Genomic DNA, 13,637 nt, shown 5'->3' on the forward strand with positions numbered 1-13,637 from the left:
TGAAATGGTACCAGTGTTAATTAGTGATATCATTCAGTCAGAAATAAAATGTATGAAAGTAAACTGAAACAAATTGAAAATGTGGATTAGTTTTTTTTATTTAACAGTAAAATGTACAAGTTTAATTTAGAATATGACATTGTGTGCAACCCAATAGAAAACATTCTTTCGACTGCAAGAGACAGTAGACAAATTGCAAAGATTTTGTTTCACAATTTTAAGGACAGTATATATATATTATATATAAGAACCAAGATTTTCGCTATTTTGTATATAAAACTGTCAAGCATATACACATAATGCTTATGTGTCCTCAACAGTTAAAGTCAAAAAGAAGATTATGAACAAAATGGTTTGATTACAAGAGAAATAACCAAGTTTCAACCAGATCTATAAATGGTAACTATAGAGTATGGTATCACAAGAGAGAAATCTAATTGCTAATTTGTTTAACAGAAAACAATTAGAATTGAATTATTTTTTTATGGATGTACATATGATTGAGTAGATCATGTTTTTCTAAAGATCAGAGAAGGATTAGAAAGACCTTTTATCTGAGGTGCTCTTCCATGAGATGGTGTACATATTATATTAAATAAGTTTTTGGAAGGATGCCCAGATAAATAAGCATTAAAAAAAAAGAATTATGAAATGATTGCTAAATGTTTCTATGCAAGATTTACTTTACTATTGTCAATATTGTTTAAAAATATTAGGTTTTGCTTGTTTTGTTAACAGAATAGATTTATACTTAGAAACTGGCTCCATTGTGCTCCATTATAATAGGTATGAATATATATATATTTTTTTTCTTTTACATTAGATGTTATCGTGCAGCATACGGTTGAAATCATTGTATGCACTCTCCAGATCAAACAACATTTGCCGCACTTGGTTATCGTTGAGTTCCTCTGATGCATGCATTGCACTGAGTGTTGTCAACCTAAGCAAAAACAAAACAAAAACAAATCAAAATATGAAGAAAAATAATTAAAGGAACAAATGTTAATAATCTCTTAACTTGTCATTAGACTGGCCATCCTGGGGCATCGCCTTCAGTGAATCAACTCCAGTACTTTTTTTTTTAAAGCCTGGTATTCTATTACTCTTTTTTTGTCAAACTGCTAAGTTGCAGGGATGTAAACACACCAACACCAGCTGTCAAGCAGTGGTGTGGGATAAACACAGATACATGCAACAGGCTTCTTTCAGTTTCCATCTATCAAATCCACTCACAAAGCTTTGGTTGACTTGAGTCTATAGTCAGAAGACACTTGCTCAAGGCACAGTGGGATTCAACTGGAAACCATGTGGTTGAGAAGCAAGCTTCTTACCACACAGCCATGACTGCGTCTATATAAGTTTTAATTCATTAAATAATTTAGTCCTTTATGGTTTAATATCTGCAACAATTGGGGAATATTTTAGGCTTAAAGAACAATTTTGCATTTTCGTTTTATCAGTTTGTAACAAAGTGTTTCTTAGTCAAAAGCAAGTTGTTTTTAATGAGAAATTTTAGTTATAATCAAAAAAATCCCCATAAAATATGAATTGTATTAATACAATGCCTTAAATGTTACAGATTATTCAGAAAATATATAAACATCACTAATTGCTAATTAGAAAATATAATTAGTAAATGTCTGAAAATTGTTTTCACAAACCATTTTGATACTTTTTCTTTTCCTTCAAAGTCTTGAGGTAATAAACTTAGACGCGTCATAGTCTCCATTAATTCACGAAGGTCTGGTTGAATCTAAAATGTAGAAATTATGTATAGAAACAGGATTTTAATGCTATGGAAATGCTTTTCATCCTCAATAAAATAAAAATTTTTAAATCTCATTTGAACATGAGGTAGCTTAAAGTGTTATTTAACATCTATTTTTCCATGTTTGCATAAATCAGATGAAATTTGTAGAGGCAGAATTCCTACAGCTGGATGCTCTTCCTATTGCAAACTCTTGCCTGTTTCCAGGCAAGATATTTCCCTATGACCAGACATAATTTTCATGGAAAACTGGAAACAACTTCGCTTGTATGATGATGATGAAGAAGCTCCTTTACAATTATCATGCCATGTCTAGACAAGGGTACATATATGTACACATACAACGGGCTTCTTTCAGTTTCCATCTACCAAATCGACTCACAAGGTTCTGGTCGGCCTGGGAGTATAGTAGAAGACACCTGACCAAGGAATCCAAGGCATGGTTACAAAACCATTCCTGCACCTATTAAATTATTTGCACCAAATACATTTGAAAACATATTACTAAAATAAGCCTCTTAAAACTGTTTGCAATATGGCTATGAGAGAGTGTTCTGCATATTATTATCCACTGTAGGGTTTAATATAGTGAGTTGATCAGCTGAGATCATCAAAGCAATTAGTAGACAAAAACTCGCCATAGAGATGTTTAAAATCGCAAAACAAGTAAGGGAGATAATTCAAGATTAACTGACTGACAAAAAGAAGATTCATAACAATTGACATTGTTTATATACTATTCAAACATTCCGATCAAGTGATTTCATTGGAGTTATGTCCCCTGCTTGTTATAGATTTTTTTCTAACCCATCTGAGATATTTTGACTTCGATAATCTATTTCTAACAAATTATATTAGATTTATGAGACCCTGTTGTATTCATATTTTCCATTCAAAGGGTCTTTTAACCCCAATAAATTACATATCATGACTTATACATGCAGTACTTATAGCCAAAAGGTGACAAGCTGGCAGAATTGGTAGAACATTAGGAAAAAATATTGTGGTATTTGTTCTGGCTCGTTACGTTTTGAGTTCCAAGATTTGCTGGCATAAACTAATCCCCTGCCCTCAAAATTGCTAGCATTGTGTCTTAGTTAGAAAACATAACAGACCTAGAAGTCTGGTGCAGTCTTCTGTCAAAACCATGCCACATGAAGATACACCATTAAAATGAGTTATTCCCCTTGTGTATTTTCCCATGCAGTAGGACTAATCCGAGAACTGTGGTTGGGAAACCAAGTCCTTAACCAGACACCCAAACTTGCACCTAATACTTTCTTTAATTCGTTACAAGGCCTAGTATAGTTGCTAGGATATATAGATATATATATATACTTGTAACATTTAAAACAAAATGCATTTTGTTCATTATATAATTATAGTTTTGTTAATTATAAAGTGTAATGGTTTTAAGGTTGAAGAAAATTGTCTTCACTGAATATAGATTTATATTTTAAATAGATCATGCATGAGTTTTATGGTAATATTTGCTTACCTCATCCATAGCACGGATTTCCAATCTTAGTTTATCCATAACTGTAATAAAAAGCTGAAAGGAAAATAAAAAGAACGAGATATTACAACATCTTCCAGTCATAAACCAATATTAAGAGTGGTTACTATTTAGAGCCCAGTCCTCATCTCATACGAAATGCAGAATGCAAATATTCACACAGACAAGTGCAGCACACACACAATATGCTTCTGTACAGTTTCCACCAATAAAATTCACTCACAAAGCATTGGTCAGCCCAAGATTATGCCAGCAGAGTGGAACTGAACCCCAACTTTGTAAGCATTCAACCATAAGTTGTAAGAATTATACTTACTGATACAATATCAGCAATACATTTGCTTGTGTTTCCTTTATCATCTTTGATGGTAATTGGGCGATCCTCTTTTATCCGTTCCAAGGCAGCAGGGCAGTCAAGCTGGATAAATCATTAATTTGTAAGTATTTATATCAAATATGTATTATATATTTATAATATACAATATATTAAAATATTTATAACATGTTTAATATCTATATTACATATTTATAACATACATTTAATATTTATATTAAATTATGTTTAATGAACATATTGTATTTACAGCATTAACAGAATACTAAAAATGGCTCTGTATCCATTTACATTTCATATCAATTACTTGTAAAATATTCCAGGAAATGAAAACAAAATCATAAGAGAAAAATGAAGAACAAATCAAAAACAGACACCATGTTCAGAAATATCTTTTTTCACAAGGCAAAGACTTCATTAGTTGATGAATATTGTGTTTAAGGGAAATCAACAAATGAAATGCAGGTGGAAGGATTAGAAGAGTTGTTTATCCCCAAGTCAGACTACACAGTCATGATCATCTCCTCTTCTCACATATTGTGTAGTTAAGAATATATATAATCCAATGTGCCTCTCCATTACGTAAGGTGTAAGTTGTGGGTCTCATTCTCAAGATTTTTGAAGCCAATGGTATTTCACCAGAATCCCATTCCCGCAGTTTCTGTAATCTGTTTCACTAAAAACCAGTTGCAGTAATTTGCTCTCATACTAGTGTCTGACTGAATAAAAATATCCCCCTTTCATTAAAGAAATCAGTCAAGTGTATCCTGATATTTTAATGGTCAGCATTAGCAACAGAGCTGATAGCATCAAATGAATAACTTGTCTAGCTCAATGTAGCAACCAAATATCCCCACTCAAAGAAAACTTTACAGTATTTAAAAAGAGGGTCACATACTTGAAAAACCAAGTCTTAAGTCTATTTTCTCATGATAAAAATAGGGGGGTCACAGAAATTTTTTTTTTTTTTTAAATTGGCTCATAACTGTCATAGTACACAACTTGGTTTGAAATCAAAAGTAAATCCATGAGTTGGTAAGGCTCAGGTTACAGTGTTGAAGAGTATTTGATGAATGGGATACAGTAACATTTTTGCTATGAAAACAAAGCAATTTCATTTTGGATTCTATCCAACAGACGTACTGTCTCCACCTTTCTACCACTGCTAGAATGGCCTCTACCCACTGCAACCAGTAGTTTGTGTACCCTCCCCACCATCCACATATTCTTCCTCTGGCTACAGTTCCCTTTCCCACCAATGTTTTTTCCTGCAATCATCAATCTGAAGATGTTTAAGATGAACATCATCTGCATTGATCTTGGAGGACTCAGGAAGACCATTGGGCACCAGTCTTGGAGGAATAGTAAAAACCATGGGTACCAGTCTTGGAGAACTTGTGAAGACTAAGAGCACAATCCCTTCCTCATGATTAAACCATTGAATAAAAAATACTTGATGTCTCATCTATACTTTCAGTAATTCTACATTGAGAGCTACTTACACGGTATTTTTTCATAAAGTCTTCAACAGTGGGAAAGGCATTACATTGTACTTGTTTGAATGCTGCCTTGTATTGGACTAACAGTTTGGAACAGGCTGCTGTATATCTGGCAAAATAAAGATATACTGATACAATACAAACAACTGAAAGATAAAATCAGAAGGGAGTTTAATATTAAAAAACCCAAAAAAACAACCTAATGTTTCAACAAAATTTCAGACAAATTAAAACAATATCACTAATCACAGCTGTTTCATTTGTGTGCTTATAAGGTTATTCTGCAAGTCAAGTGTGTGTGTGTGTGTGTTTGTAGATTGTACTTGATGCTAAGCTACTTAAAGTGTCATGTCTGAAAGATAAGATCAAGACACAAAAAGGTTGTTTTCTAGTGATTGCTCTCTTGTCTTTCACCGTGCAGAGGACATGCCAAAGCATTGTAGCTGCGTTTTAAAATGCAGCCATAAAGTTAAACTTGAAAACTAACATCTGGAAACCCAGAGTTTGTCACCAGCTAAATTCTAATTTGAATCAAAGGGCATAACCTGGACCCATTATTATCAGTGGGAAGGAGCTCGTAGAAGCTAACCATTTTACCTATGTGGGGAGTACAATCAGTAATGATGGTAGGCTATATCACAATCTGGATCAACTAGGTCACAGGATAAGTAAGGCCACTTTGCTGAAGAGTGAGAAGCCTGAGCTCCATGTCTGTTTTGGCTTGGTTTCTATGGCAGGATGCCCTTCCTAACACTAACCACAATGCACTTGTTTCTATTTCCATCTAGCGAATCCATTGACAAGGGTTTGGTTGGATTATAGTTATAGTCGAAGGGAGGGTCAAGTTATCTGTCTTCCAGTGTAGTTTAATACTGCAGGCTGGAAGCTGGGGGAGGAGGGGGTGACATGGATTAATTAGGGAGATTCTGAGGAGATAGATTTGGGGAAGAGGAGAATAGGCAGCTGCATCGAATAACTCTGGGGAACAAAGGATATAGAATCAATAAGTTCAGGAGAGCAAATCTTTTGTTGCAAGAATGGCCTTAGGAAGGGTATTCAACTGTAGAAACCATACCAAATCAGACATTGGAACATGATGCAGTCTTTGAACCCACTAGATCCTGTGAAACCATTCAATTCATGCCAGCAAAGAATATGCACATTAAATGATGATGATGAATGAATAGAAGAAGAGGAAAAGACAGAATACTTCTGGATGGTAAATCAAGAGTACAGACAGCTGCTGTTTAGCCCCAGGTCAGTATGATCAGATGGATCAAAGGCATACTAATCACCATCTTTTTGTATATCTAGGTTTACAAGGTTCAATGTATCCTTCCTTTTCTTTAAAACTGCAGAATGTGATTTAGAGGGAGATTTGACTGCTATTTCCAGAAGGTTGAGTGACTGTATAAAAGCTTCCTCATTGACACGAGTATTGAATGACGTGTGTGTGTGTGTGTACTAGTTTTCAATTACGTGAACAGTGTAGTGCATGATGTGTTTATGTTTCACAATAAGTCAACAGATATTTGAGAATTAAATATTTCTATTTCCTAGAAAAAAGCTAGTCTATTTTAATGACAGATATAATAAAAATATATTCATATCAACAGAAATTATTTGTAAACAAACAAGTGTCATATTATGCTAACATTAGAGAGAAATGTAACAATTAAAAAAAATCTGAATCAAAAGAAATCATTACAAACCCAAGATAGATGTTAGCGATTTTCTTTAAAACAAACATGAAGAAGCAAATATATTTAAGTATCTGGGGCCTAATACAATGCCCTACAGCTAGTATAGATAAGTAGATATAATACAAAAATATTTAACTGAACAAAGTGAATACAAACTCTTTTGGTAGGACAGCATCTTTGATATATGCTTTCTCTAAACTCTGTAATGTGTTAATTACAGCATAAAGGTCAGCCATGTTGTCATATCTGAAATTATAAAAATATAAACATCATAATGAAATGGTTGTAAGAGGGAGGATGGGGGGGGGGGCAAAAACAGTCTGAACTAGGATAGGCACAATGCCTCAATGTTTGGAAGTAAAGCAGGCTGAAGATTTTATATTGATCCCCAAAACTTGACTGAAATTTTATTATATTGGACGATGAGAGAGGAAGTACCTTGACAGGACTGGACTTGGATGATTAAGAGATATTTAGTATTCAAAGATTTTCATAATAATCTATTTTTTGTTGCTTTAATTGATAAGGTTAGTTGTATAATTAAGGATATAAATAACTACTTACTTTTCTCTTTCACGGGCAGTGCGGTGTAGTTTCACCTCCTACAAAGTGGAAAATAGTATAATACGATAGTTTAATGTGTGTGTGTGTGAGTGTAATTGTGTAAATATAAATCATCATCCTAATATCCATTTTTATCATGATAGTACGAGCTGGACAAGCTCTGCTATAGCCAGTCTCAAGCCTGGTTGAGAAAAGAGGAGACTGGCAGATGCAGGGTTAGTGACCATGAACTCAGTTTTCTAAATTGCTACTGAAACACCAACAAGAGAACATGTGAAACTGGTCCTGGTAAGGGAATGTAGTCCTCAGAGATTGTGTATGAAGCAATGTAGAGAAAACCAAAAGGAAGCTATGATGTGGAACAGCCTTCTCTCACCAAAGACCAAAAAACACATGAAGATCCACAAAACTAAAGCACTGGCTGCAGCCACACCTGAGGACAACTTCGATCCATTGCCAAAGACTGAGACAGAGATCTCTTGTTGGCACTCTATGCTCCATATAGAGCCAAAGGGATTAAACTAACATGGGTTAGATAAGACATTGAGCTAATTTTTCTATGGCCAAACAGTCTTCTTCTCACCAACTGTACTTGATTCCAAGTCAGGTACCATTTCTCCTAGTCTTTTGAATAATGACCCATTCAACAGCTAGACACGTTCTGGGGGCAGATGTAAAAACGATGACACTGATTACACGGTGATTTTATTTTTAGGCAACATGCAAACAAAATACACACACACAACCAGGTTCTGCTCATTGTGCCATGTAGCACGAACGTATCCTCTGAAACTACATGGTTTTGAAGAGAACCTAACCCAGTGTTTCTCAACCCTTTTACCTTTGCGTAACCCTTAAAATAAATTACATGTCTCAAGGAACCCTTGCACAAAATAAATTATACACAATATCTTTCTCATATTTTTTTTATTGTAGTTGAGAAATACTAACTTAAACACACAGTTATATAGGGATCTCTGTGTGTGTGTGTGTGTGTGTACACTCACACATATGTGTATGTGTGTGTGTGTATATATATATACACTCACTAGTATGGATAGATACATACATATATATATATGAGAGAGAGACTATATAACCCTTAATAGGTCATAGGAGTGAAACTTATGAATCATGATCTATGTCAAGAGCAAGCCAGCCTGGTAGACCCCCTCCACTCTTCAGGCTATGTGGAGAATATTTGTCTTTATTGCCCACAGGTGCTAAACATAGAGGGGACAAACAAGGACAGACAAAGGGATTAAGTCGATTACATCGATCCCAGTGCATAACTGGTACTTATTAAATTGACCCCGAAAGGATGAAAAACAAAGTCGACCTCGGCAGAATTTGAACTTGGAACATAACGGCAGATGAAATACCGCTAAGCATTTCACCGAAGTAAATGAAATTCTCTAACTGTCAAGGACTTAAACCACTGTCACTTAATCTTAGAACACTACATCTGACTCACGCACTAATTAAAATAGTTCGTTTCTATTAAAAGCAAAGCATATTACTCCCGTTCTACCTTCCTTTCTCTTGAGATGCTTTCACTGCATTCATTCCCTTCTTTCTCCACTTCCATGGTACCCTCCAGCCATTCTTTTATCTGGCAGTATTCACCCACCTCTCCTCCACCCTCTCCTTCTCTTTCACTGTCCTCTCTCTCTGTCACTTTAACACTCTCTCATCTCTCCCTTCACCCCCATCTGACACTGTCACTACTCTCTTAACCTGCAGTGACCCTCTCCCCACAGCCTCTCAAGTTCCTGGTCAGCCTCCACTCTTTCTCTATCACATGGTCTCTTCACACCTGCCCCATCCATATTTATTCTTACAACTTGGGGCAGTACTGGATCCCCCTACAACAACCCATCCCACCACTCTTCTATGCTGTCCCACTTGTTCACACAAGGCCCTGACACTAACTCATTCCCTAGCCATCTCTTCCATACAGCATCAACTCTGTTACTCTCTCAATAATAAATCTATTCCTCTCACTATATTTCACCATCTCATCACTTTGTCTCAAATCACCACCACCCTCTCTCTCTCTGTTATTCCATTCCTGTCTAGGCAGTTCTTTTTAGTTTTGGTGCTGGGACCATGGAAAACAAGCATCCACTACACTGTTAAGTAGTTGGTATTTGGAAGGACACACAAACAGAAACAATGCAAAATCTGAGACATTTAGAGGATGGTGCATAACTTACCACATTAGAACCATTTGAACCATCTAACCCATGCTGGCATGAAAGGTGGATGTAAACTAATGATAGCGATGTATAATTTCAGTGCTTGCATGTTGTCATGATCATTCAATGTCCATTTACCATGCTGGCATGGGCTGGGTGGTTTCACAGAATCTGGTGAGCTGCAAAGCCACATCAAACTCCACTGTCAGCATGGTTTCTATGGCCAGATATCTTTCCTAATATCAACCGCTTTACAGTGTGTACTTGGTGCTTGCCATGTAAACTTGCAAGACAGAAAAAGAACGGGGAGGGGGGGAGAAAGCTCCCACTATTAAAAGGGGTGTTTCAGAAGGAAAGGTGGAGGTGAGTGGCTAAAGTATGATAAGAGGCCAAGCACAGGTGTCTTGCTGTAGAGGAGATGCATGGCTGAAGGAATCACATCTACATTTTTTGTCCAGGTAGTTTATATTAGTGAGGAACACAGGGAAAGGTTTCACTAAAACATTGCAACAAGTATAGCTTATGGTAAGAGGTTTGCTTCCCAACTGCATGGTTTCAGGTTCATTTCCACTGCATGGCACCTTGAACATGTGTCCACTGCCTCAAGCTGACCAAAGCGTTGTGAGTGGATTTGGTAGATGGAAACTGAAAGAAGCGCAGTATGCATATGTGTGTGTGTGTTTCCTTGTCTTGACATTGCCTGGCTGTTGTAAATGAAGTCATTCATTTCCAATATTCTGCGAATAGATGTCTGGCCCGAGGAAATATTACCTTGCTTGGAAACAAGTGAGGGTTGGTAACAGGAAGGGCATTTGGCCATAGAAAATCTGCCTCAATAAACTCCATCTGACCCTTGCAAGCATGGAAAAGTGGACATTAAAATAATGATGGTTGTAACAATGAAAAGTATCAAGGCCACTGGGATACTACACATGGCCTCTGGGGAGAAATCATGAAAGCATTCATGAAAAGTGAAATCTCTTCAAAGCACTTTCCATTTTAATTTTTTAACAGTTTCATAATTTCTGAGTTTGACAACTATTTTATTTATTGAATACATTTATTTGGAAAATTTCAAGCAAAGTAAAGAAAATATTTCAAATGTGTCAATTATTTTACTTGTTTAGAAAATTTTTAGCAAATTAAATATGTGATAACGATGATGAAAGGAATAAAAATGAAGCTAGAATTTAGCCCTAGGTGAAATTTGCATTATGTAAAGATTTTATACAAGACAAAAATTACTTAGGAAAATATCAATGATAGGTGGAAGTCAGGACCGTTTTTGAACTCCGCACCAGAATATACATACATACATATAGACAAAACAGAAAAAAAGGTCAGGTAAACAAAATGTGTTACTTAGTGTTATCAGGTCATGTCAGGGTTAGGGTTAGATTCATGCATTGCTGCATTCACTATTTGCAAGTATATTCTCAGGTTCTCCTGGGGGACCCATTGAGCATTGGCCCACTGAGCCTCCTCCATCTTTGCAAGATACCTCCACATCTGCAGTGACGATGTGGACTGTCATGACCAACATGAGCCATCAACCAAGCTGGAATCTCAATGAAGAGAACACAGTAAGCAGTGACTAACTCGGAAAACTGAACAATATGGTCTAACAGGCTGAGCTTGTATGTAGTGTTATCAATCTCATCTTTCGTAGCAACTCATTAACTGAATTTATCATGAACCTTAGTTCTCACAGTGAATGCAGGCTGAGTCATAACCCATGGAATTGTTTGTATCAAATCACAGACTCTTAACAAGATTGAGGAATATCATCATTTTAATGTCCACTCTCCCATGCTAGCATAGGTTGGAAGGAATTTGCTGAATCAGATTCTCTACAGCTGGATGCCCTTCCTATCACCAACCTTCATCTGTTTCTAAGCAAAGTAATATTTTCCCGTAGGTAACATTTTCATGGACGATCAGAAATGAAGGACATCACTTGTATGACAGTGACACTCATTTGACATATTGTCAAGAAAAGGACACACACACACACATGCATAGATGATGGGCTTCTTTCCAGCTACAAAATCCACTCACAAGGATTTGGTCAGCCAAGGGCTACAGTGGAGACACTTGCCAAAGTTTCCACGCAATGGGACTGAACCTGGAAGCAAACTTCTTCACCATCACAAGATTAAAAGAAAACATGCAAACGAGTATATTAATTCAATCAACATTAACTATTAAACAGTAAATATAATTCTCTGAGTGGTTGGCGTTAAGAAGGGCATTCAGCTGTAGAAACTCTGCCAAATTAGATTGGAGCCTGGTGTAGCCATCCGGTTGCACCAGTCCTCAGTCAAATCGTCCAACCCATGCTAGCATGGAAAGCGGACGTTAAACGATGATGATGATTAAGAAAAATGTACTTACCTCATAAAGGTCAGGATTAGTGGCAGATGCTGGAAAAATAAATTAAAAATGACTTGAAATAAAAATAATACTTGAGGGAACTGATGAAATATCAAAAAATAAAAATGGTTTAATGTACAGAATAAGAATTATATTCAATAAGAAAAAATTTGTAAATGATGAACCCAATCTTTACCCATCATGTCTCCTTCCTCATACTTTAACCTCTCATCATCTGGTATATAAACCCACCTCCCTCAATACTACACCCATCTTGAAGGGTCTTGTCTTGCAAGTAACTTGGTGACCTCACTAGTGTCAGTGCCATGTAAAGAGCACCCAATACTCTTTATAAAGTGTTAGGCATTAGGAAGGGTATCCAGCCATAGAAACCATGCCAAAGTATGGCCGGGGTATGATGATGTGTATTCAAGAGAGCAAAGACCCACAGGTTTTTTACCCTTTTGAGAGAGAGAATGATTAGGAAAGTTAAAAGCAGAAAGACTGTCAGAGAAAAGTAAGTTGAAGTTGTAGAAGATGTTTTGTTGAAGAGGAAAGGAAAATGAAAGATCATGGAAAAAGGGAACAACTCCCTCTTTACGTCTCACTGTTGATGGTTCCACCTGTTTACTAGAAACATTACTGACTCACACTTCTACCACAACTTCCCCCTCTGTACCTTCTCATACTAAAACTGCCATCCCATTCTCACAATTTCTTCACATCTGTCAACAATATAGTAAAGATTTGGATCTTCATTCAAAGTCTAAGAAAATGCTCATAGGGTTACCTTTGGAGCATTAGTCAACCCCTCGATGCAGTGATCCAAGATTAATGACAAAACTTCTACATTTTTACTTTATACTCATGCATACACAAAAACAGACTTCCCTTTCTTATAATCTTTCATTTGTCTGCCCAACATCTTCAATGAATCATCCTCTACAATTTCCATCCTCTCCTCTCACTGTTTTTGTCTTTCCCAATCCTCCCCTCCTCTATTCCAAGAGGAACAAAACCTGTAGAGTATCTTAGTTAGAAGCCACCCTCCCAACTGTAACACACAGCTCAGCACCTTCAAAATGCTCTCATTCTGCTGGATATACTTCTCTCTACATCTCCACAACAGGTTAATAACTGGCTCAAAAACTCAATTAATTCCATGTCACTGACTAATTTGATTGAATTTCCACAAACCTCATATATTACATCCAATGTACTCATTTCATCATCTGCCCAGAATGCAAACAAATCTTGCAGTTTCCTAAAAATTTTACTCTTTCAATGACTCACAATGAAGTTGTCACGGTAAAAATATTTACTTAATTCACATTTTTCGTGACAGTTCTACTTGGTTTGACCAAGTTTAACCCTTCTGATACCAACCCACTTGAGCTTCCCCTCCCTTTGGTTCTCTGATACAAACTTCCTGTCTTTAAGGGATCTAAACTAAAACCTTCCATTAAAATTTCATCTTATGTTCTAAATGTCATCCTAATAATGACAAAGTTATTTTACTAAATGCATGATTGTTTTCAAAATCATTTGAGACAGAAATATGGTAACAAAAGGATTAAAGACTTATCCATAATTGGCAGCAGTTCCCTAGCTACCAACTGCTGCAACTCTTGCAAATTAAAACACCTAGCCTCACGCTTTTCCTTGACATTTTTGAAGAT

General features: G+C 36.2%; 1 protein-coding gene across 2 annotated transcripts in view; it reads right to left on the reverse strand.

Annotated features, from left to right (window-relative positions):
• Positions 1-73: 73 nt before the first annotated feature.
• LOC106879199 (vacuolar protein sorting-associated protein 28 homolog) overlaps positions 74-13,637 on the reverse strand; it is a 24,452-nt gene continuing 10,888 nt past the window's right edge. For both annotated transcript variants that reach the window (XM_052969955.2, XM_014928663.3), the window contains 8 exons: positions 11,980-12,008; positions 7,388-7,425; positions 6,980-7,069; positions 5,124-5,229; positions 3,604-3,705; positions 3,270-3,323; positions 1,665-1,756; positions 74-943 (listed from right to left, as the gene is read on the reverse strand). In XM_052969955.2, the coding sequence (XP_052825915.1) occupies positions 820-943; positions 1,665-1,756; positions 3,270-3,323; positions 3,604-3,705; positions 5,124-5,229; positions 6,980-7,069; positions 7,388-7,425; positions 11,980-12,008 (635 nt within the window). In that variant the 3' untranslated portion in view covers positions 74-819. The remainder of the gene's footprint in view (positions 944-1,664; positions 1,757-3,269; positions 3,324-3,603; positions 3,706-5,123; positions 5,230-6,979; positions 7,070-7,387; positions 7,426-11,979; positions 12,009-13,637) is intronic.

Source organism: Octopus bimaculoides, chromosome 8 (genome assembly GCF_046866305.1).
Source record: "Octopus bimaculoides isolate indiv1 chromosome 8, ASM4686630v1, whole genome shotgun sequence".
In the NCBI taxonomy this organism is placed as follows: Eukaryota; Metazoa; Mollusca; class Cephalopoda; order Octopoda; family Octopodidae; genus Octopus; species Octopus bimaculoides.